We start from the raw sequence: 27100 nt of genomic DNA, 5'->3' as shown, positions 1-27100 counted from the left end.
GGTGATATACATGGATCTAGTTTCAGTTTTTTGCAGACTGCTAACCAGTTTTCCCAGCTGTTTTTGTTGAAGAGGCTGCTATTTCTCCATCGTATATTTTTAGCTCCTTTGTCAAAGATAAGTTGCTTATAGTTGTGTGGCTTCATATCTGGATCCTCTATTCTGTTCCACTGGTCTTCATGTCTGTTTTTATGCCAGTACCATGCTGTTTTTATTGTTATTGCTTTGTAATACAGTTTGAAGTCAGGTATTGTGATACCTCCTGCATTGTTCTTTTGACTGAGTATTGCCTTGGCTATTCGTGGCCTCTTGTGTTTCCATATAAATTTCACAGTAGATTTTTCAATCTCTTTAATGAATGTCATTGGAATTTTGATGGGAATTGCATTAAACATGTAGATTACTTTGGGGAGTATCGACATTTTTACTATGTTGATTCTACCAATCCATGAGCATGGGAGATCTCTCCACTTTCTATAGTCTTCCTCAATCTTTCTTCAGAAGTGTATAGTTTTCCTTGTAGAGGTCTTTCACATCTTTTGTTAGGTTTACACCTAGGTATTTGATTTTGTTTGAGGATATTGTAAATGGAATTGTTTTCATACATTCTTTTTCTGTTTGCTCATTGTTAGTGTATAGAAATGCTAATGATTTTTCTATGTTGATTTTATATCCTGCTACCTTGCTATAGCTATTGATGATGTCTAGAAGCTTCTGAGTAGAGTTTTTTGGGTCTTTAAGGTATAGGATCATGTCGTCTGCAAATAGGGATATTTTGACAGCTTCTTTACCTATTTGTATTCCTTTTATTCCTTCTTCTTGCCTAATTGCTCTGGCTAGGAATTCCAGTACTATGTTGAATAGGAGTGGAGATAGTGGGCATCCTTGTCTGGTTCCTGATTTTAGAGGGAATGGTTTTAATTTTTCTCCGTTAAGTATAATGCTGGCTGTAGGTTTGTCATATATAGCTTTTATAATGCTGAGGTACTTTCTGGAAGGAAAGTTTCTACCAATTAAGAATGTTGATTACTCTTGTTGAGAGGGAGAAACAAATACACATTGTGCTAGGACCCTAGCATTTCAGGGCTTAGTACTAGAACAACTCAAATTCACCTTAATGAATTTGACTCTTAATGATAATGACTCTTAAGGCCTAAAATGTATTTACTCTCTTTCTCTAAGCATTTCACATGTCTTATATTTCCCTGCTATAATTAGTCAATTTTAACTTTACACATAAATGTAAGTGAAAAAAAAACAACATATTGAGTAGGAGTTCACTGAGTAGGAGTTCACACAGTCTTTTCATCTACCTTATTTCATCTTTTTAAGCCCATGAAGGAAAGAGAGGTGTTAAAGATGAAGTAATATGGCCGAGAGTGTCCATATTCACATCAATAATCAGTGGCAGCAATGGAACTTCATGAATGGGAACTACACTAAGTTACACACTCAGCCTAAACCAATCTTCTGGTTGAATATCTAGTTCCCTTTTGCCATCCAATTTGATATGCTTTTAAATCCTAAAAAGTTTTATCCATCTCTCTTCCACCCCTGCATGTGGTATGGTTGAAATCTTATTAATTAGGTACAAAACCTTTATTTTTACATTCATCTGCAAAAGATGTATATCACTAGAATATTAAGTCATAATACAGAATTTAGAATGAATCATTTATAAATATCAGGTAAAGGATGCAAGTTTTAGTCATGGAAATGAGAGACAATATGGGAAAAGATATCCTGAAACAAAATGGAGTATCAAGAAACAGCCAAGAAGAGGAGAACAGTCACCTACTTTGGTTAAGGTCATATATATGTGGCCTGTCACTGAATACAAGAGATTGCAAATTGGTCATTAAGCCAGGACTCCCAGACCTTCTCTACTACTAAAACAAAGTCATCTGAAGCTACCAGACTCACAGATTACATTTTCAAAAGACAGCTTAGTGGTCTTTAAAAAAAAAAAAAAGTTTCTAGAAATCTGTCCATTTCTTTGAGATTTTCAAATTTATTAGACTATAGGCTCTCAAAGTAGTCGCTGATGATTTCCTGGACCGCGAATAACCAAGGCAATACTCAGCAAAAAGAGCAATGCTGGAGGTATCACAATACCCGACTTCAAACTATATTACAAAGCAACAGCAATAAAAACAGCATGGTACTGGCACAAAAACAGACATGAAGACAAGTGGAACAGAATAGAGGACCCATATATGAACCCACACAACTACACCCACCTCCTTTTTGACAAAGGTGCCAAAAATATATGATGGAGAAAAGACAGCCTCTTCAACAAATGTTGCTGGAAAAAGTGGTTACCCATCTGCCAGAAACTGAAACTAGATCCATGTTTATCACCCTATACTCGTATCAACTCAAAATGGATCAAGGACCTTAATATCGGACCTGAAACTCTGAAGTTACTAAAGGAAGGAGCAGGAAACACTGTGGAACAAATAGGTACAGGCAAAGACTTCCTCTATACAACCCCAGCAGCACAGCAACTAAGAGAAAGGATGAATAAATGAGACTTCATAAAATTAAAAAGTTTCTGCACAACAAAAGAAATAGTCTCTAAACTGAAAAGACCACCCACAGAGTGGGAGAAAATATTTGCCAGCTATACATCAGACAAGGGACTGATAACCAGAATATACAGGGAACTTAAGAAACTAAACTCTCCTAAAATCAATGAACCAATTAAGAAATGGGCAACTGAACTAAACAGAACTTTTCAAAAGAAGAAATTCAAATGGCCAAAAAACACATGAAAAAACGCTCACCATCTCTGGCCATAAAGGAAATGCAAATTAAAACCACACTAAGATTCCACCTTACCCCTTTTAGAATAGCCATCATCCAAAACACCACCAACACAAGTGCTGGCGAGGATGTGGGAAAAAGGAACCTTAATCCACTGCTGGTGGGAATGCCAGGTGGTACAACCACTCTGGAAAAAAATTTGGAGGATTCTTAAAAAATCTAAACATAGATCTGCCATATGATCCAGCAATACCCAAAGGAATGCAACACAGGTTACTCCAGAGGCACCTGCACACCCATGTTTATTGCAGCGCTATTCACAATAGCCAAGTTATGGAAACAACCAAGATGCCCCACCACTGACGAATGGATTAAGAAAATGTGGTATTTGTACACAATGGAATTTTACTCAGCCATGAAGAAAAATGAAATCTTATCAATTGCAGGTAAATGGATGAAACTGGAGAACATCATTCTGACTGAGGTCAGCCAGGCTTAGAAGACCAAAAATTGTATGTTCTCCCTCATATGCAGACTTTAGATGTAGGGCAAATGCAGCAATGTTGTTGGACTCGGAACACAAGAAAAGGGGAGAGCACATACGGGAGATATAGGAATATGTAGAAAACCCAAAACATGAAAGCGTTTGATGTCCCCACTCCAGAGGAACTAATACAGAAACCTGAAAATGACAGGTTATCACTAGCCGGGGATCAGGAACCAATGTAAAGATCAGTTAGAGTTGAATCAACATGGGATGTAATACATGGGTACAAGAGAGCAATAGTAGGAATCTCTCTGTATAGCTATCCTTAACTCAACTAGCGAAAATGCTTTGTCTTTCTTACTATGCTTATGTCTTTTCTTCAACAAAATCAGTCACAAGGGCAGAACGGGACCTGCCTGAAACTGAGGGGGGGGGGACATTGGGGGAGGGGGGCAGGGTGGAAAAATTACTCAATGTATGCACATAAAAAAAAAAAGATTTAAAAAAACCCCAAATATCTTAAATACTGCCCTTAGAATACTGAATTCTGGGCAGAATATTGCCGTAAATACTGAATTCAAGTGAGATTTCAAAAATTTCTTTCATCTAATATTTAATATACCGTATTATGTACCAGGCTGGGGGGCTGGGAATTGAGTTACAATAGTGAACAAAAGATATGTGGTTCTTATCTTCAGGAAGTTTACCACATATAAACTTTGCCAACTGGCAGTTTCTGTGACCATGGGAAAGTCATTTAACCTCTCTGAGCTTCAACTATACTGAAGGTTAATTCACTGGCAATAGCTACAAGAGGATGGTATATGGGGATTCAAAGAGCAAACTTATATGAACTTGCTCCACAAAGGGCCATTTAAATACAAGTGTTTGCTTAATATTGACATTTTCTACCACACAGATACCACAAAACATCTATTCTGCACAGACCACTAGATAGCAGGCCTGGGAGCCTTTGCTTCTGACTGCCCTCAACAGCCCAGCTTCAGGTACAGCAATCAATCCCTGAGAAGCTCGAAAAAGACCAAAGTCCCTTCGACCAGCTGAAGTTGTTGGATATCCCACGAGTTCAATGGTGAATCATCAAGCTCTAGTGAGTAAAGCAGATTTCTGTACATAGTCATTTAACCAATTCTTATTCAGTGTCCTGCATTTGTGGATTTCCCTCATGAGGAAGACAGACACAATATTTAACAACTGACTTAACTGACATTAAATGTGGCAGGGGTTTGAAGGAAAGAGTCCTGAGACAGAATCATACCAGAAAAGACCTCCACTGGTTCAGATGGTTCTCTGTAAGAACGTGGGACACTGGGTGATACTGAAAGAGCAAGATATTACCATGGAGACAGAGGAGGAGGGTACTCCAGGCTGAAGAAACCCTATGAATATCCAGTGCTGAGGGAGAGGGAAGTGTGTTCAACTGAACACACCGTTAATCTCTGATAATCTTGACAGGAAAGGGTTATGAACTAGGAAGACTGGGGAAACCTAGTCACCTACTCTCAAGGGCCAAAACTTCCCCCAGAACTTCTCAGAGCCTTTACTATACTAATGTCTGTCACAAAGATCCCAGAGAAGGACCCAGTGCTTAATTCCTCCCACATCTGAATCTGAGAAATCTTCCTACCAACCACGCTGATTGCTTTATTAAGGGCCAAGTGACTGGAGATGTGCACCACTACTCATCTTCTCACAAGGCTGCTGACACCTCAGCTAATTACTCTGAATCTCCACAGGACCCACTCGCAAATGGGTTATTTCCACACAGAAATATGAGCCCAGGAAAGTTAGCTACATGTTCAAACTGAGAGGAGTCTGTGTGAAAATTTGATTTTTAAATTACTAAATTCAACAAAAATCACCTATACTCTTATTTCTAGGTGAAAGACAGAGAAGAAATGGGGAAAGGACAAAAGGGCAGGATATTACTTTTATTGGTTGTCAATAAAATGTACCATCAGAGATACACCTGAAATAAATATTATTCTTTAGTAGCAGTGAAACACCATAAGCCCCCTTATATTTAGATTTTTAGCAAACAACTATTAATTCCCATTTTGCTACTTTCTGGGAAAATTCTTAAAACTTACCTTACTTCTTCTGCTCTTTGTAAATGAATGTTTCATTAACTACACAGGAAAATACTGGATTTTTTACTTTCAAGATATTGCCTACATTCTTGGACTATGAGCACATGATAAAAGCGAGAGCACACAACGGAGGGGTGAGGAAAGGTAAGACACCTAAAAAACTAGTTAGCATTTGTTGCCCTTAATGCAGAGAAACTAAAGCAGATACCTTAAAGCAACTGAGGCCAATAGGAAAAGGGGAACAGGTATTAGAGAAAAGGTTAGATCAAAAAAGAGTTAACCTAGAAGGTAACACCCACGCACAGGAAATCAATGTGAGTCAATGCCCTGTATAGCTATCCTTATCTCAACCAGCAAAAATCCTTGTTCCTTCCTATTATTGCTTATACTCTCTCTACAACAAAATTAGAAATAAGGGCAAAATAGTTTCTGCTGGGTATTGGTGGGGGGAGAGGGAGGGGGCGGAGTGGGTGGTAAGGAAGGGGGTGGGGGCAGTGGGGAGAAATGAACCAATCCTTGTATGCACATATGAATAATAAAAGAAAAATGAAAAAAAAAAAGATATTGCCTACATTCTTAAATAATTATAGTCCAAATACCCAACTGGATAATTTATGAATTACACAAGTAATCACGTAAGAGAAATGCAGTTTTTAATCAAAGAAGTACAGATATGCCAGTCTTTTAAATGAATTTGTGACTTTTCTGTCACGGTCCTTTCTTCTTTTAAGAACTTCCTGCTCAAAGGATAGTTTTGAATAACCTGTTCCTTCTGTCCATCCTTCTGCCTAACCCACATCCCCAAACTTAAAACCAGATCACACACCTATTCTCTGACATTCAAAAGTATTTCTGAAGGCAGGAGTAGCTGAGTATACATAAGGGAGGCAGGTTTGGGCCCAGAGAGAGTTAAATTAATATCCTGGCTTGACCAGTTCAACTTACCGTACATCTTCATTTGCCCAGCAACACAATCTATAGCCAACTGCTAACCAAGTCAATATGTGGTAACAGCCACCCTAACTTGCCTCGATAATTATTCTCCTTTAACTGACATAATATTCAATATACTGTTGTTGAGTGCAGTAATGCTGAAATGGATGCCTGCAGGGCTACAAGACAATTGAGTTTTAGCCAGATAAGATGACTGATACACCACCAATACTGAATTATAGGGTCTCCAGCCTTCGGGTGCACATGTTGTATTCTACCTGTACTTAAAGGCTATACAGAATTATATCCAAAGTCATTTGTGCATACTTTATCATTAGTACATATAATATTTAAAATATTGGCCAACAGTCTAGTAACGCAGCTTTAGAAGGGGCTTATTTTTATAGTATAGATCTTTTATTCTTTTACAGAATGAGTGTTTTTCTAAACAGCTGAAAATGGTGTCTTGCAACCATTTGCTTTTTTTCCCTTAATTCAAGAACTGTTTTACAAGAAACAAGTGTATTATAAATGTTGAATGACAAAAGACATCATTTAAATAAAATCTATATTACATCAATTCTATCAATGAAACAAGACAGAAACTATACCTAGAGTTCCTCTAATGTAAAAAACGTCTATAATTTTTCTGAAAATGTCAATTCTTGACGCTGATAGAGAAACACTGTATTAAATTTGAGATTTATCAGAATTTATATTAACTCAATGAAAATTAATTATAATTTAAGTACCGCAGTAAAGGGCAAGGTTCTTCATATGCAGTATCTCACCCTCAAATAAGACTTTATACATGTTAGTTTATGAGTTTCACTAATTTTTCCTTTACACTTGATTTCTCTTTTGACTCTGTATCTTATACAAAAAAATACAGAATACATTTTAAGTGAGTACATTTTCTATACTTGCCTTAGAGGTATGTGGAAATACTGGGGAAAATTAATACCTAAATTAACTTTTTAAAGTAAAAAATAAAAAAAAGGTCAAGACCGAAAAGTAGAAAGACTTGTACCATGTCATAGAAAAACCAACAGGTTGTATATTAAATGCCATCAAAATGATATAGTGAGTGGCTATAGGACTGTTAGTATGGCAAATCAGTATAGCCAGACACATATCTACTTGGGCAGAAACACACATGAATGTAACTCCCATTGTCTTAGGTAAAAAATACAGGTGGAACTGAAATACAGCAATGATGACAGAAACAAACACAAGAGTGGAGATAGTAAAGATGACCTGATTGGAGCAAACTCTTTGTAGGTTTTGAATTAAAAAAAAGACTTCCTATCAGTCAAGATAACAGTTCCATTCAAACATCTGTAAGAGGTTTCTTCCTTTGTATAGGAGCAAATTCATCCAAAACAGACATTACCAATTGTGTTGTGGAAATGATTGCAGAAGGATGTGGCACTGTGTAGATCTCAGGGCCAGTAGAAGCAGGACTATGAAACTGGTACCTTGCTTTCTTTTCCCTGATCTTTCTTCCTAGTCCTTGTGTCCCCTTAAATAAGACCTGGGTGGTCAGGGAACTTGTCTACCTACCCCACTGAAATGCCCCAAGGCAAATGAAATAATGTTATGCACATGCTCTCTAAACTAAAAGTGTAATGTATATATCAGCACCATCATCTCATCTCCTGAGGGCCAAGTTTTCTGTGCCTTCCAAGATGGGGATCTCACAAAACCAAGAAATGATTCTACTCTGGGAGCAGACAAGTTATTCCACTTCCTCTTTCTTTCTCTACTTCTACTCACCATTCCACCCCAGCTCTTCTGTCCTGGTGAACACCTGGAGATACCGGAATTCGTGTGTTCTGATGCCAGGTTAAAGCAAAGGAAGACTGGCGGTTCCTTACTCACCACATACCAAGCTGGAAGCCAAGGACTTGAACATAACATGGGGTGGCTTGGGTCATAAACACAGGGAATTATCTCTGCCACTACACAAATTTGGCAGAGCCAATGACAATTTTTGGAGGGAGGGGTCAATTCTGATATTATTCCCACAGGAAATTTAGAAAGCCACTTCAGATTCTACCTTCTCAACTGAAATCTCCTTCCACAGGTGTTAATCATCCAGTGTAGTGTTTTTAAATCCTGAGGTCTTCCAAAATGCTGTTCTCAACACTGACCCCTCATGGATTGTAGGATGAACATAACAAGTTTAAGACGCAAAGTGTACAGTGCAAAATGACTCATGATATATTGAAAAAAAAAAAAGATGGGAGCTTGGGAGGAGGGTACAGACAATGGGCTTTCTAGAGAAGTTTGCAGGCCCTTACCAGATCAGAAGTATCACTGATAACAAAGGAGGAGCTCCAGACTGGAAGAAAAGGCACCATGAAGGCCAAATCTATACCCATGCTTTTCAAGTTTCAGAATATAAAACTCAAAGGGCTAAGATGTAAGGGTTTACTAGTTATTCAACAGAGTTTCATTTGATTTGGATGAAAAAAACAATGTAAATACTAAGGGTATACAGACCACCAAGAAACACCATGCCTCCTAACTGAGGATGAGAAAAGGCCTTAATGAACACTGATGGAGTATCACCTCAGATTTTCACACATCTATTACCCATCTTGAAGAGCCCTCCCGAGTAACAGGACAATAATAAGATTTACTGGGAAAATAAGAAAGCCCACTTTGTAGGGAGAAAGAGCTGGATTCAAAAGGTGCAAACAAAATAACACTACTCAGCAGGCCACTTTTTCCCTTATAATACACATTACTAAAGCTGAACATGGTCTACCAGGATAGCTCTCTTTATTCCCAATTTCCTGACCAGAGGAGGATGTGAATGCTAGGGACAGGAAGAAGACCAGGCATCCTCAGGGCTCTCACCCGACCCTCCAAAAGCTGGCCTGGATGCAAGCATCGAAGTCCTCCCCTACCTGAAGGATGTATCCCCGGACGTAGTCCCGCAGAGTCCAGCCCAGGCCATGCAGTATGTGCAGCACTTCCTCTTGCTTTAGGACACTGAAGAGCCGGTCCAGCAGGATCTTTAGCCGCACAGGCACTGCCTGTGTCCCATAGAGCATCAGGCTGCTGATGTCAAACACCACGTTGGACTGCACAATCTCCACTTGGGTAGGGTGGTACAGGTGCTGTGTACTGAGCTTATCCAAGGCTATGGTCATTTCACCAATGTCCCAGGGATGGGGATGGAATAAAGAAATAGAAAGCACAGAGACACAGAAATTAGAAACGTTACTGAATGTTATCAGGGCTCCATTTCTTGGATCACATTCATATAGTTTTAAACAAGATCTTCTCTCCTTCCTGTTTTGCCCGCTTTCTTTTCCTTTGATTTTTTTTGTTTACAAATTGTAGACAATATCAAATACAAAACACATTCAGCTTATAGAAAGAGTCACTAAGGATGTTTTTAAATGACTGTGGCTGGCTTTGAAAACCTGACTAACTAATTTACTAATTGAACTATGGCTCAAGTTATCATGGTATCCCTATTGCTTCCCCCACCCCACGAAACCTTCCAAATTCATGCTGCCAGAAGACCAGTATCACTTATTTAAGTAAGATTCATCCTTTAAGCTGTTGTGATGACACAGGCCTGTAATTCCAGTACTTGGGAGACTAAGGCAGAAGGATCATGAGTTCCAGCCTGAGCTACATAGGGAAAGATTGCTTCAAAAGAAAAAAAAATTCACACCTTTTAACACCAAGTTTTAAAGAGGAGGAGTGTTTTAGAGCAGTAAAAAGCCTAACTCGAGCTGAGCAAGGTGGCACACACCTATAAAACTAGGTTGCAAGGCTGAGGCAGGGGGATCACGAGTTCCAGGCCAGCCTGAGCTACATAGTGAGACAAAGCCTGACTCAGAGGGAATATGGCCACACTCTTGTATGGAGGCCTCGATACTTGAAACAATTTAAATTAGCTAAGGCGGATGATCTGAAAACTCAGTTCTCCCAATTTCTCTCGTTCATCTGTGGGATAGTTTTATCACCACTGGCATGTTCTATGGAACACACTTAAGGAGAAAAAAAGAAATTCAAGTCTTAATTTCGTCACTTTTGTTAACAGATCTGAAAAAACTGTCAGATGAAATGACTAAATTCTGTGTATTTTTGCTAACTCTATTATCTCAGGGGAGAGAACTAAGGTTCTCTCTTGGAATAAATACTTTCAATGGAATCAATATTTCAACAATTGAAATCTCATTCTCCTCAATTCTAATGCCATCCCTCCCCTAGAACTAAAACCCTTAGAAGAAGGTCATAGATTCTATTCCCATTTGTGTCTGCGTTATAGGGAGCCCTGTTGCTGATAATCCAACTTGTTTGGCCTCAGTTTCTCCAATGAATGATTAAGGGTACACTAGCATAAGGCTCCAAAAGATGCTGGCGAGATTAATGAGAAGTTGAGTGAGGGACATGTAGAACTTGTTAAGAGAACACGAAAGATGTTACCATTAACACCTTTCAGTTAGAATTATCCAACATACCCCTTCAGAGATGCAAAAAAGATAAACATGTAAGCCAGAAAGGTGGTCATCTAACCTCAGGAGGCAGGCACACAGCTATCGACAACATTCTGTCTGGAATCACAAGGTCTGAGAGCACCTAAGGTTCTTATAAATTCTAATTTACTGCGTGGTCTCCCTAACTTGGTTTCCCCAACATTTTACCCCGTAACAGTATGGGCTACAGTACAAGTGCAATTTGAGTAACTCCTATTTTAACACACACTTTAACACACCAGTATTTCTGCACAATTATGGAGGGATTCTAAAGTGCATACATATAGGTCTCTCTCTCTCTCTCTTTTAAAAAATTTTTTTTTTAGCATTTCTAATGTATTTTTTAGGGCTCCTCCTCCACTCTCGTTTCCTCCTGACTTGTGGTCACCAGAGAGTTCATGTACTCTTGATAAATTGCTTTCTTACATCCACAGTGTAAAGGCCCTTATCATTTACCCGCTGGCTTCATTCAACACATTTACTCCTAGGAATACTTTGTCAAAGAGTTCGGGTTTCCTCATACTTCATTTCTTGCAGCTGATTTGTCTGATCTTTCCTATTCTAGTGGTTAAGTCAACTTTGAATAAATAGCTTTAAAAATTAATTTAACGTTTGGGAAAGATAAGGGATTCACAAGCTTAGAGACTGAAGTCTTCTCTTACTCCACAGGGCATTTAGGCTGCAAAAAAAAAGCAAGAAAGGGGTATTTTCATCCTTGTTCTTCTTCAGTACAGCTTAACTACGCAGCCTTCAGACTTCATGACAGACTTGAGGAAAGCTGTTCCTCCTCTATTTCCCTTCATCAACCCTCCTGAACCAAACTCCTTTGTAAAATGCACTGCCCTCACCACAACACATGAGAAAGCGAGGATTCCAGAAAGGGGAAATCAAACCCTGACTTTTAGACATGGTTTTGGCACTTAGTATCTCTGCATCAAGTGTATGTAGGTATATGTTCAAATGCACTCAGGTGCTGGAAGGAAAACTGTAACCCATATGTCCTAATTTATTTTTTAAAAAGGCTAGTGGTTTTAAAAGATGAGAGCTAAATCGTTGTGACAACAGGAAAAAGAGAGAGAGAGACAGAGAGAGAGAGAGAAAGAGAGAGAGAGAGAAGCTGTTCAGACAATTGTTAAGCGCATAAGTGAAAAAGGAAAGGCAAAAATATTTCCATGGAAACACTTTTTAGGGTCTGGCACAATGGCTCATGCCTATAATCCCACCTACTTGGCAGGCAGAGGGGTGGTGGTGGGAAGGGCTGCAATGTGAGGCTAATCCAGGCAAAAAAAAGTTAGCAAAACTCCATCACAATTAATAAACCAAGTGTGGCAGCACAAGCCTGTCATCCTAGCTACGTGGAAGGCATATGTAGAACTGTGGCTCAAGGCCTGCCCAGGCAAATACAGAAGACACTATCTGAAAACTACATAAGACAAAAAAAGGACTGGAGTTGTAGTTCAAGTGGAGAGCACCTGCCTGGCAAGCACAAGGCCTGAGCTCAAACCCCAGTACTGCAACAACAACAAAAAATTTAGAACACCAGAAAGTTAGATTTTAAGGACATTACCTGATTCTTCTTCATAAGTACACAACAGGTCAAGAAGTAGGAATTCAGTGATAAAACACAGAAATATGCAGTAGGAGTCAACAACTTACTCTACAAGGGCCCAATATTTAGTAACTATTTTAGGTTTATCGGCCATACTTCCCCTTTTAGAACTACTCACCTATACATCACAACAGGAAATGAGCCAAGCATAGAAAAGACATAAACGAAAGGGTGTGTCTGTGTTCCAATAAAATTTTACTTATACAAATAAGCATACAGCCAGCTTTAGATTCTGATATGGAACATGAAAAAGTGGGCCCAAAAGTCAGTAGTAGTAATGACAAAGTAACAGAAAAAGCTCGAGCTGAGGCAGCAATCATCTAAAAGAAGAACCATAGATGAATGAATATAAACCATCTAGCTGCCATAAATTTCAGCATGGACCTATCATCACAGATTATCTTCTGTCAAATTTGTTCAATATATCAAAATGTTGTGCTTTGTACTTGCCAGATCATACTGAGTCACCAAGTTGGGACAACTTTTCCAGAAACATGCCTGGACGAACAGAGGGTAAGTGGTGACTTTTTAAAGTGTGGTAGTGTCTGCAGACTGAGAACCAACTTGTATCAAATTTCATGATCTTCCTGATGGGTTAAGGATTCAGGTCTGAATCCTGTAGGGCTAGGGGCATAAGTTAGGCCAAGGGGGATGAGGAAAAAGCAGTATAGCCTAGCTCCCTGACCACAACCGGGATGAGTGACCCAAGTCTAGATAGTGAGATTGAATCCTGGATTTTAGTTAGTTATAACTTGTTACAGTGGTAATTTCTTCTCTTTTCTTTAAATTTGTAGATAGTAAGAAATGCTTGAGAATATGAATGGGCTGCAAGATGATCTGAAAGAGACCAAGGACTGATAATGTTATTTGATCCAGACTAATCTCTCTCTTCTTTCCCCTACCACCCCCACCAACCCCTATCCCTGGCCACCTTTCCCACTCTCTCTCCTCTCCCTCTTTTCAAACCAAAAGAGCCCTAACTAGTACAACTACCTGCTGGGGAATCTAAAGGTGTATTAGTTCTAGGTCAAATGCAATTCATAATTTCTGCAATGGAAATGAAGACTATCCTAAGTAATTTCAAGGCTTATAAAAAGTTACAATAAATAATGTCTTCAACAACACTAATAAAGAAAAATAATGGTTATACAGAAGACTAAAGAAAATGATCATTTAAGTATTAAACTATATGTCAGGTAATCCAGGGGCTCATAAATATCTCATTTAATCTTTTAATTAAAACACACAGTATTACAATTATCACCTATTCTGAAGTCACATGCTCAATGGGTCAGGTAACCTAACCTAAGGTCACTTAGTAACTCCACCCAGGAAAATTGTTTCTACCACATGTTCAGATAAACAGTCAATAAGAAACTTGCAAGTCCTGATTGTGTTGGAAGTCCCTAGCTCCCAGCAATCTGGGCTTCCTGCCCATCACTCTGCTGAAGCAAGCATTTCAAAGGTCATGAACACCTGCCTTACTGTGAAATCCAATAGCTTTTTTCCTTCATTATTCTCTGTGATCACTCTATAGCAGCTGACCTATTGATCACTATTCCTCCTTCACTCGTGCATACATTCATTTCTTCACCAGCACTTATTAACTTACCACTGAGATAGGCGCTGTATGCAGATGCAAAAGTAATTTATGTTATGGCCTCTACCTTCAGAGACAGACAGATGCAGGCAATAGAAATGCTATAAAAGAGATTCAATAAAGTACCACAGCATAAGGAAGAGAGGGAAAGCCTGCCTACTGGGAAGGCAGTCTCATAAGATAACTAGGAAGCTGGCTAGTGAGGAAGGAGGGGAGTGATGCGATTTGGAGAAATGGAACTGAGGCCTGGTTCTCAGTCAATAGGTGTATCAGAATCACCTGAAAGGTGATTTAACACAAAACATAAAACACTTCCCTTGGAATTCTTATCTCAGTGTCTCTAGGGTAGGGACCAAGAATCTACATTTCTAACAAATTTCTAGACAATGTTGATGTTGTTGGCCAGGGACCATACCACTGAACTAATAAGCATAAGAGAACTGAACATCCAAAATTGTCTAACACCTGAGATAAAATAGTTACAGACATATCCAAGAAGGTCAGATGGGTGGCCTCTAAGGAACTTTAATCCTAGAGGCAAAAATCTCTGGAAAGTTTATAACTTTATTTCTTGTTTACTGGATATAGAAAATATGAAACATTTTATAAGATGAAAATTTTAACAGAAAACTGAGAAATGTTCAGTTTGGTTAAAGCAACAGTTGTCAGTCTGGGAAACATGACCAATGTTCAGCAGTAACAGTAGCTAAAAAAAGGGGCTGGATGAACCTCAGCACTACAATCCCCTAGAAGGAGTAGGGTTAAGATTGAGAAATTGTCACAGATGACTCTGACACATATGTCCCTACTCACAGGCCACACTGAAAGTCATATTGATGAGTTAGAGCAGGGGTGGCTTACACCCAAGTGATGAGACAAGGAAAGTCTTGCCTTTCTGTACTGGAAGATGCTTTAACCTAGTGCAACACACCTAAACTAGGGGGTAACAAGGTGGTGAAAAAGGACTTTGAAGAGGTATGTAGATATAGAGACTGTGTTTCCAGATACAGCACACTGTATTTACTCTAAAGCTGAACAGGTGTATGTGCACATTCATATTATCTATTCCATTTTCCCTTATAAAAACCGTACCCTTCTTCCTTTACAAAATAACAGTATATGGTGTATGGTCCTGGGTACATTCCTGGGTGCCAAAATAATCTGCCATCTGAATTACTTTGAGAAAGCTTCTTGTATTATTAACAAAAGGTTTTCTTTCTCTGGATACACACAGCCAAGTAAAGTGCAGCTAGAACATGATGTGGGGATCTATGCTGGAATGTTCTGAGTTCAGAAACAATGTAAAATGGGACAGTGTAATGAATTCCACTCTGTATTCCTGTCTATTTTAATTACATATCATTCTTTACAAAGAGTCTTGTGGGATGAAAACAAAAGTGCACATTAATGAAAATGGGCTCCACAGCTTGCACACACTCACAGGTAAGCAACTCTTAAACTATTATCAATATTTACTCCATAGGAGGGAGTCATCACCTGAACAGAAAAGTCCCTAACACATATAAGTGATGCCCACTCTTTAAATTCAGTTTGGGTATTTTCCTGGACCTACAAAATCTGCAGAAAACACTAGATAAAACCTGTGGATAGAAATTTCAGATGATTCTTTCAGAAACTATGTGTACCATTCAATGGTAGCAGTTCCATCCTTTGTAATCAATAATATAAAATATTTCAGACATCATTAATCATCATTTTCATCTTATAAAACTGACTTTTTACTATGGCCTATTAACAAAAATGAAACAACAAAATAATAAATAACTCAAGTGCCAAAATGTTAATTTTTAGCAATATATGACTTCCATTTTCATTAAGTACATTGTTTGCCCATGAGATCTAACCAATTAGTAAATTTTTAATATATGATCATTATCTAACTCCTCCCTAAGTTCAACACTAGACTGTGTTACACAGATGGAACCACATTTACTAGAGTAATACCAAAACATCCAACATACTCCTCGCTTCTTAAATAATGTATGTATTATAGTACATTATTACTAATTAAGCAATTAGAAGTAGTATTTCTATTGTTAACAGAATAAATTAATCTTATTTGCACATTTTATGCTGGACTTTTATAGTAACTTATCATACACAATGCATTCTAAGACCTACTGATGTGGGCTTTTTTGTAATTTTCCTCAAAATACATATTAATACATTTATTTGAAGTGAAATGTGAGTTCAACTTATTCTAATGCAAATCAAGTCCAATTTGATCATTAGGATTAGCTTTGAGAAGGAGGCTAATGGTGGAAAATTTTGCAATTAAGATAGCAAAATCTACTACAATAAGGCAAAAAGCATCTTTCTTTAAAAACTGCAGAATTAATTCAAATCAATAACTAATACAGTATTTTTATTTTCTCAATCTTTCTGTGTATACTGGAATAAAGATACCTCTAAATGAAAGACTAAAGTTAAGCTTATAAACAGTCATTTGATATAAGTAGTCATGAACACCAATGTTTATTGCAGCACTATTCACAATAGCCAAGCAACAGAATCAGCCTAGGTGCCCATAAACCAGTGAGTATAGAAGATGTGTGTGTGTGTGTGTGTGTGTGTGTGTGTGTGTGTACATATATACAATGGAGTATTATTCTGCCATAAAGAAGAATCAAATTGACATTTGCTGAAAATAGATGGAACTGAAGATCAATATGTTAAGTGAAATAAATGAGACAGCTATTACATATTTTCTCTAAACCTAAAAACAAAAAGAAAACCAGCAGGAGGGCAAAAGGAGAGAGTGGTAGGGGAAATGAATATGACTGAACTATACATTATATGCATGTGTGAAAATAGAATAATGAAACCCATTAAAAATAGCAAAAGGGGAAGTTAAGAAAGTAATTGTGTGGAATGAAAATGATCAAAGTACATTATAAGGTAAAGAGTCACTTGATATGTCTTGTATTTTATTGTCTTTTTCCCGAACTCTGAGAAGGTGAATGACTGTAAATATATCTGGGTAGCAGGGAAGATGACTCTCATTTCTTTGGTTTTATCAGAAAAATCAAGCCCTGGGTGGCATTTGGCATGTAACGGGAAATGAGGTCTAAGCACTGCATGACAGTATGGTAACAAACTTCCTAGTCCTACCTATGTGCCTGAACAAGTATCTCAACAGCTACATCTGTGAAAATGAAAAAGGGCTCAGAACTAGTAATGTACCTTTTCTCTTTCTTATGAGCACTATTTGTCCATGAAAACAAGAACTAATCAGGGAAGAAAAAAGTATAATCCCATCTATTTCACTAACAGATGCACTTCTAACTAACATTCACTTTCTGTTTAATAAAGTACAAAAAAATGTGTATTTAGAATAATTTATTTCATTCATTGTGATTATTGGAATTTTAAAAAAATAAAATTTCCACTTATAGACATATTGTTTTCTTAATTTTCATTGCAGACATGTATGATAGGTTGAAAGATAAAGGACTTTCCAGTGAATGTTTTACGATAATATTACCTTCAGGAAGAGGATTGAAAATGTAAGAGTTAAAGATAAAAAATAAGGACTTAAAGCACTGACTTAGCGCTTCCAATTGTTCTTCCCAACTGCCAAGTCCTGAGACCAAGCGTACAAAGGTTCCAATCCCAGCTCTGCCATCTACTTTACAACACTAGCAAGTCACCTGACATACGAAAGTGTTAGGATAGGTTTTGTTTTTCACTATTCTTTCAGGTGCAGGAAAGCCAGGAGCATGAAAATCACTACTCGAATTCAAAAAGAATGAGAGGAGAACATAAATTCAAGACCAAGCTAAGAAGTAGGCAGGTGGTGGGGGGCGCTTTGCTTGGAGGCAGGCAAGACTACAAAATGATTGTGATATTCTAATTTGGAAGATTTGGAGGGAAAACCAACAGAGAGACAGAGGAAGCACCAGGTTTCGATAAGCTGCTGCTCCTCGTGCTGCCCTCCTGATAATCTGCCACTAGGACTCCAAGTCCTATACCATGCCCCTAGCTCTCCCCCAGCTCCAGACCCTCAACTCTAAATACATACTTGATCTAGGCCAAAATCCTTACAGGTGTTCATTGAAAAAATGTTATAAATTCAAGAAAAAGGAAAACGAAAATGAAAATCATCCATAACTTTACCCCTCAAAGGCAATGGTGGGCACATATTGATTTATCTGCATCTGCTTTTTTCAGTGCATAATTTGTACAGTGCTAACTGCAGACACAAATTTCTATCTTGCTGAAGTTGGCTTTCTCACTTAACCTTATCTAGCAAGAACATTCCAAATCACCTCTGAGAACTTCCCTCTTGCTCCTGTTTGTAATCAATCACTCATTAACAACACTTCAGTTTTTCATAATCAATTACTTTCTGATCTAATTTCTACCAAACTAGACAGGCATTTAGACCCTCACTCCTCCATTACTATAATGATTTTATCTGCTTTTGGTCTCCCTGATCTCATTGGCCTAATAACATCCTAAACAAAACCAAGTCCGTCTTCTCAAAATATACATACATATATCTCCTCTCTGCATAAAAGTTTCCAATGCTGTCCCTAGCCTTTTCACCTCATGCACCCACCCCCAACACTCCTCTACTGGATTAGAAGACCTTGAATACAGTGATTTATCTCCCAGCATAACTCTTTGACATGAGCTCTCTGTTCCAACCAAAATGAGCTACCCACTGACTTTTAAATAATCCTAGTGCTTTAAAATTTGGTTACTAAATGGACATTTCCAGGCCCCATGCTCAGTTTTAAGGAGAAAAAAAGACATAGTTCAGGTCCAGTTGAGATTGAGTAGTCAGGAAAAGGGACTTTAAAAATACACATAAACACACAGAATTACAAACTGCATATGTGGCATACAGAAATAATTTCTATAGGGGGTTAAGGCAAAGTCAGTCTGGCTGGGATCTGAAGGGAACAAGGGCATGAGATGAAGCTGTAGGGATAAGCAGAGTTCCATGTGCACAGTTACATTATCTCAGAATTTTTATTTTCAGTGCCTTTCATCTTTCTTTTGAATGCTTTTGACTATTCTTTCTTTCCAGCTCCAACTTAGGTTCTACTTTCTTTCTCCACAATGCCTGGAGAGGTCTCATCACCTAGGAGCAAACTGTCAACATTGGCAGTGCTTATGTGTACCATCATACAGGCACCAGCCATATGCTGCCCATTTACTGGGGCCACAACAACTTGGTTTTAAGCTTTAAAACAATAGCTTGGCTTTAAGCAGCAACAGTATCTTACACGTAATCACTTATGGGTGTTCGGTGCTCATACTGCTGAATGGACGGACAGTTCATATGCATAGAAGAGGTACTTTCTCTACACTCACACTGAAAGGGTAAATGTATGATGATTACACCCTGCTACCAAGTTCTGGATCTCACCCACCCACCTTTTTCAATCCTCTCCTTTATTCTTTATGCCTCTACAGGACAGTAGGGTATGTCGGGGGTAGAGTGCTAGTTGTACAGGAATTATGACTAAACTTTGCATTGCATAGCTTATTCCCTTTCCTACCATGTTAAGAATTTTCTAGATAAAAACAGGATGGAAGTCTAGCATTGTATAGAAACACTTAATATCAAGGTATACAGATTGGATCATAATGTCTTTATACTATGAAAATCATCCACAAATAGTGCAGATCACTGGATTTGTGATCAATATGCTTCACTTATGGTCTCAGAGCCATAGGAAAAAGGTACAGGGTAGACCTGAGAAAAGGGTCAGAGAATATAATCGCCCAATTAAGACTCTAAGAAGGGGTTGGTGGAGTGACTCAAGTGGGAGAGCACCTGTCTAGCAAGCATGAAGCCCTGAATTCAAACCCTAGAGTCCAAAACAAACAAACAAACAGACTCTAAGAACAGCTTCTACAAAAAAAAAACTTTTGGCGGGGGGGTGGAGAGGGGAGGATAAAAGGCTCATCAGAGAAACATTTGTTTTGAATCCTGGGCCTCATCCATGTTAGGCAAGCACACCACCGAGTTACACACCCAATCCTTAACTAAGAAAAAGCTTTAACTGCACAATAAGAATACTAGTTAGAAAAAGAATAAAAATTCATATTACACAAGCTTCTTGAACTATGAATTGTTACTAAATAATCAACATTTATCAGAATTTCTCAAACTGGCAATTTTTCTGACTATAAAGGGGAAATTGAGGCCTGAATATAATTCCAACAAACACTGAGAGATTCTATAATTTTCCAAAGGGAATAGACGGTAAGCCACAAGATTCAAAAATGGTGTACACGTGACACATATAAGTCTGGATCACTGATGTGAAGAACAGAATCACTGTAAGGACAACAGCTGGAATATCTGTGGTTCATTAATGGATATAACATAAATGTAAAATTAGCATAAAATGTAACATAAAACATATAATAAGTATACAGTGATATATACTTTTGACTATAGTGCTAACTTGAACTAAGAACTATAAAACTTGGTTTTCAAATGTATGGAGTCATGTTGGAAGTGAGTATGGGGTAGTTATAAGAGAACTTGCATCTATGAATGAAATGTGCATAACTATTTTTTATGTCCATTTTAAATAACAGGAATTACTCCCCAAACCTTCAAATAAATTAAAACAAATGTAAAGCTGTAATTCTACAGACTTCACTTCCAATATTTTCTGTGAAGGTCAGAGAAATAAGAACATATTCAGGTACTTTTTTTTTTCTTAATGTAAGAGTATAAAAGTGCTTTTCATTGATCCTAGAAAATTGGCTCTCAGTAATAGTTTATAGTTCTTAGTTTCCCACAACTTTTTTTTTTTTAAAAAAACACAACTTTCTTTAAAAGTCAAATTCAAGGGACTTAGCTGGTTTCCACAGGAACAAGCTCACTGCAGACCCTGCATGTCCTGTGGATTCCACCTACTAGCTGTTAAGGCACAGCAGCGTGACGCTAATAATCTATTGTTATTCACTAAAGCCTGAAGTGTGCAAGGTGGAATGACTTCTCAAAATCACCTACTCTGCAGAATAAAACAATTAAAATTTGTATGAAGTAGGTCTAAAAGGAAATCTGTTATCTCACTAAATTCTGATCCTATACTGGATATTTAAAATTTTTTAAACGCCAATTTAAAGCAATTTTACAAGTTTAAAAAAAAAATCAAAGACTTATTCTTTCAATTTGGAAGAAAGCCAAGTGAGCCTTAAATTGTGAGGCTAATTGTTTGGAGAACTTCCTGTCTCCTATCTGAAATCACTCTAGGATTCTGAATTACAATAGCATCAAATGGTTAGTTCTGAAACCTAGAATACTATATTAATTTCCCATGGATTAACATTTAACATGTCTTTAGGGAATGGTTTTCATGGAATTATTTCCATGATTACTTTAGAAGTTCTACAATAAAGTTGTTGGAGCAATTTCTAGGGTCAAATTTTTTAAATTTTGACTATCATAAACAGATTATTGTTATTGCTCTTACTTCAAATGTCTAGGCTATAACTTCTGCATTTATGAGTGTAAGTGGCTCTTCATTCTTGCTAATATGACCAATAGTTTTTATTATACCACCCTTTATAATAAGCACACTATACCCAATATAATGATATGTCATTTCAATGTAGCTAGCCCATGAACTCTGCGGGTTTAATGGGATTTTGAGTATTTAGAATTTCATCATAAAGGGGCCCTTTGGAATCATTATAATACCAATCCTTTCCCATTATAAGACTCAACTCTCTTACTAGGCAAGACCATCAGGGCTCAAGGCAAAAGCTTAATCTACTTGTAAGACTGTAAGCCAGATCCTAATAAAACCATTTTTATTCTGCGTTTGGGCAGAACATTAGTAAGTGGCAATTATGGCCTATCAAAAACTTTTTAGTGAACCGGGAGATCACAGAGGGTAACAATTGTGATAAAATGAGAAAATTTCCTGAAGATTTGAATATTTAGATCTGCACATTTTAGTCCTTACTTTGGGGTAAAAATTACTTAACTGGGAGCTAAGTACAAAAAAACTCATGTTCCATTTAAGTCACAACTTTCTAACTGTACCTGTCAAAGTTGAATTAATTAGGATATTTAATACCCAGGCCTCTGGAAGTTTTTTCAGCAAAGAAGAAATGATACATAGTTGTAAGAGCTGATCCCTAAACCTGGTGATGAAAACTATCAGCCCTTATGTGCAAAGGTTTGTTGTTTTCCTTGAACAAATAGCGTGTCAGTATTTTTAGGCTGAAAAAACTCTATTGGGCCTCCACAAACCCTGGTTACATTACTCTGCCTTATATACATTATGCAAATAGCTCTGATGTTTGTTTCTCACAAAGCCCTTAATATGTAAGGGACAATATATAAACACGCTCATGATCTGTTATGAACATGACTCTAAATTGTAGGGGAGGAAAGGGACAAAAGCACTTTCAATAAACTCCACCATCATCCCCTGAACTTTAATCAGCGCCTGTTGGGGCTGATTTCATAGTATGTGGACAGACACATAGAAACACCCACATTTAATCCAGGGGAGACTCTGAGCTGCACTTGAGATCATATAGCTAATATTTCAAACTGATTGGCATTTCCCCCGTGGCCTTATGCATAATAAAGTCTTCAGAACCAACTTTGGAAATCATTAACGTCTGACTGCTGCACCCATAAAAGTACACTGTCAGTGCGGTGGTTCAGAAGCTCACCCCCTCCTGTGAGCAGATTAAACAGGGCCTTGGTTTTCCTTCTTATCCTCCCTCCTCTTCCCTATATGACCCCAGTTTGGGAGACATGTCTTTGCTCATAGGTAGCAACTCCACTTGAGGTGGTAAAGAGAAAAGAGAAAATTGAAACTGCAAGCTTGACAGTGGATATAGGAAGAGACTTGGTAATTGAATCTCCTTGCTGAAACCAGGTTTGGGGATTATTATTATTGTTACAGTTCACCTAATCTCCAGTTGCTAAGGCTAGCTGAAAGTTAGCTACATAACTCTGCTTTATTCAAGATTTATATCAATGAATTAAATGTATGCTGACTATAAAACATAACCCATTTTAAAAGTATTGAAATTTTGAAATATGCTACTTGAATAAACTGCATATATCCTTTTAGTAAAAAAAAAAGTTATTATATAAAAGAATAATCACCCTAACCCCAAATTATTAGCTTTACAGATTTAATTTTCTTGAAGTAGCCTGTATCTCTATATTGTTTTCACTAAGCAAACACTGTAAATGCAACACATGCTTTAAACTCTATCAGGTGTAATGAGGAAATATTTCAAGATTGGTGAGAGTAGTGATATTAAAAACCATACCTGGCAGGAAATACCTAAAAGAAATGACTATACTGGTTTATTTTCAATGACTGTGTCATAGTAGTTTTTCTTTCTTCCAGTTAAGTCAGCTTACAATATCATCCTAAATCTATAGTTAATCTTTTCCCCCCCTTTACTACATGTAATCCCTTAAAACTCTTGGGCTATCGCACACACTTCTGACACTGGGGTGTGTTTTTTCTGGATTGCTGGATTTGCTTAATGCATGTGTCAAGTATTTACTGCTTTGCACTGGTGACTGGTGGGATCAAAGACCCTATATAAAGATTTGCTCCTAAGAAAGGGTTAAGAGGGAAGTCTTAGGGATGAGAAAAAGCCTAAACTAACCAAATTTTAAACACACAAGTAGAAAATACTAAGAGCCAGAGAAACGCCTGCTAATGTGATCAATGTATAATTGACCAGACAGGGAAATTAAAAGTTGCCACCCATTCTTTGTTAGTTGGCTCCCTGACATGTATGAGTTATCAACAAAGCTATCTTTCAGGGTTTATATACCTGGCAAATTGAAACTATTTTATACCATCACATATATTTCATAGAGCCTCAAAGTTCAGGAAGCAAGTAAGTCTTCAGAAATAGTATGAACAAAGGAACAGAGGGGAGATATTTGTTAGTGCTTTGAATTGTGTTTACTGATCTGATCATGATAATGACTTAAATTTCTAATTAGAAAAGTTCTATTTCTCAGTACCAACATAAATAATAAAAAAATCAATGCAAACTGCAAGGTATAGCAATTTTTCCTTTAGATATTTTACTGTATTTAAAAACCAGTCACAGAAAGCACTTGCCAAATTCATTTAGTCTCTGACTGAGGCACACATATGTGATCTCCTAATTTACAGCTTGCATGTACAGATGTTCACACTTAGTAAAAGGGCTTCTTAATAGCTTTTTTTAATTAAAAGTGTGTTGATAATAGGTGTTTTAAACATATCCAAACAACACAGCCGAACTGACAAATGCCTGTCTTCATGCCTCACCACGTCTCACATTGTGGCAAGATTTTATAGAGAAAAGGGTATGTGATTCAGCCACATGTATAGAGGATAAATGTTACCTCCAAAGTCTCCAAATGAAATCTTTCATTAATTTTTCTCTCTATGATCTGTTTCCAAGTAGAAAATGTTAGATTACTACTAGGTTTGTGTAGCCGAGAGCAGAACCACACAGCCGTTGCTTGCTGCCTGCAGTTTTTTCCCCTCTGCAAAACTTTGAACCCCATCCAGCTTTGACACACTGCCTCTTCAGTTAATAACTATCAAGTTTCCCCTTGTCTCCTGTCTACTTTTCTGTGAGGCAATTGCGCACTCAGCACCCGAGATAATAACACACATCTATAAGATAAAAGCAATGGCGTTAATGTAATTGTCTGCCTCTCTCTCTTTAGCCTAATCTTTTTTTTCCTTCAGTTTTGACTGCCTGTGTGACACCTGTTTTTGTCTCCTCTGATCCTACGACAGGTTTTCCGCTGACAAGGTTTTTGCCTGACAAGAGATTCTGCAGACAAGAACATAATAAAATATGAAGAACTGCTTGTCAGAGTTTCTGCCAATGCTCACATGAAATAAAGGGGAAAAATGACTTTTTTTTTTTAAGGGGCCCTGTGATGGTCGCTTTTGGCATGTCAGGAAAAAGGCCTCCATAGCCAAGTTCTCCAAGCCAAACAGGTGTTTTCTTTTATGTTAGGAGTTGATTTGTTTTTTAATTTTTACTGATAGTGGAAAACAATCTTAGCCAAAAAGGGGGAAGGGAAATTTCTTACCCTCTGATTTTTGCAGGCAAAGAAGTTTGAAAGAACTACCAAATGACATAGGAAGGTATTTCACTCCAGACCAAATCTTATGAATAAAACAAAAATGCCCACATCTGTTAATGAGCCAACAAATTTAACTTCTCTAAAATTTACTTCCCGATTAGTTTGGCTATAAAACCTCCCACCTCCCTTTCACTTATTTCATTTTCTGGAGACTCAGAGGGAAATAGCAAAGGCAAAAATAGAATGAGGACTCAAAAAACAAAGATAGGACGAAAAACAAGGTGTCTACAGGCTGGGTTTACAATCTTAAAATGGGAAGAGGCTACTGGAAAAGAAACAGGCGATTAGGAATTAGAGACTTTTAGAGTTTCCATAAACCTTTGTACCATGTGGGAGAATGCTACATTAGGTACCAGCAGCATCACAAACATGAAGTGCCCTTCCAGAGCTTCCCATGCTAGCGGAAGGATCAGCATCACCCAAAAACTACCTTTCTGGTCTCAACAAAATGCACTTAACAGTGCACAGGAAAGAGCACTTAACTAGTGTGGGGTGAGAGATGGGGGAGGTAGGAATCCCTCTTCCCTGGTGAACAGCACAAGAAAGACTAGTTAGGTCCAGTCCTGCAACAGCATGAAAGTAGGAAGCTCTGGTTAAGTATTTACAGTCCCAGAAGGGACAAGAGCCTGCATGGTGGTGTTTAGGATTCTCACACCAATTCTAACTACTTTGCCTCCAAATCACTTTAACCTATGCGTTATTCTCCAAATTTATCACCTCGCACATGTCCAAACTCAAGATGCATCTTTAATGTTTCTAGTTTCACTGACAAAATTCAAAAGTGACACTAATTTTTGAAGTGTATTTCATTTCATACAATACATCAAAAATATTACTGATATGCAAAGTAAGGACGTTCTTAATGACAAGTTTACTTTTTTTGTGGGTCTGGGTTTGAACTCGGCTTCACGCTTCCAAAGCAGGTGCTCTACTACTTGGGCCACACCTCCAGCCTCAATCTTACTTTTTTTCTTTTTTTAAGGACGACATTTCCAAATCTGAGCATACATTCAAAGTATAAGGAGTTAATTCTACAACTGGATATATTAATAAGCAGTATCTGTTAAGGGGCCCAGCAGCAATGACCCCAGTCTGTCTCCTGGAAATCCTCACATTGGTTTCCCGGGTTTCTCAACTTACTGTAGGGTCAAGTGCAAATCCGCCTAGTTGAAAGGACAGTAGCCGGGCCTTAGATGTATCTGACCAGTGAGTATAAAGCAACTTTAGACCTGGCTATTTGGGCTTTTGAGAGCCCTTGAAATAGGGGTAGTCCAAACTGACATATGCTGTATGCACCAGATGGGAAGTATCTTTAACTCATGCAGTGATTTCATGATTCAGTAAATGGTATTATGTATGACACAATAGAGATAAAGGATAGTTGAGAGTATCAACATAATACTGCTCCAGTATATAAGGTCCTTAGGACCCAGCTGAAGCTCCTAGTTAATCTCAATAGTACATCAAGAGTAAACCTAGAAGAGCTGAGGGTGTTTCATTTATCACCCCTTCAATTTGTGTTCCGCTTAACCTGGTGAACTCCAGTTAATTAAGATGTTCCTATAAACAATTAAGCTTCCTGTAGGATCGTTAGCAAGATATAAAAATTTATGATGTAATAAAATGCAATAAAATGATAAAGTAGTGAGCTTGTCAAAGAACTTCACATGCAAAAGGATAGTTGTGAAAATAGGTGAAAGTAGCTTTAACTCACCTATTTGTAGTTTTTGGATTCTCAACAGGTAAGTACTTCTATAATTCACTTTGACTGATCTGAACTATCTTCTCAAAATATGAATTTTGGGGTAAAGTTTTTACTTCTTTGCAAATGCAGGCTCAAATGAAACATTAGAGATATAGAACTGTTCTGGATTTGCTGGAGAAAATAACTTCATCTAGGTAACACTGAATCCTACAGACAAAAGAACTGGTAACCAGAACTTTGCCACTAGGCT

General features: G+C 37.8%; 1 protein-coding gene across 22 annotated transcripts in view; it reads right to left on the bottom strand.

Annotated features, from left to right (window-relative positions):
* Positions 1-27100, bottom strand: part of Bnc2 (basonuclin zinc finger protein 2) — a 420512-nt gene that overhangs the window by 121319 nt on the left and 272093 nt on the right. For all 22 annotated transcript variants that reach the window (XM_074051774.1, XM_074051768.1, XM_074051763.1 and 19 more), the window contains one exon: positions 9213-9448. In XM_074051774.1, coding sequence (XP_073907875.1) covers positions 9213-9448 — 236 coding nt within the window. The remainder of the gene's footprint in view (positions 1-9212; positions 9449-27100) is intronic.

The sequence above is a fragment of the Castor canadensis genome, chromosome 13 (genome assembly GCF_047511655.1).
Source record: "Castor canadensis chromosome 13, mCasCan1.hap1v2, whole genome shotgun sequence".
Lineage (NCBI taxonomy): Eukaryota > Metazoa > Chordata > Mammalia > Rodentia > Castoridae > Castor > Castor canadensis.
This window is presented reverse-complemented; position numbering and strand designations above follow the sequence as displayed.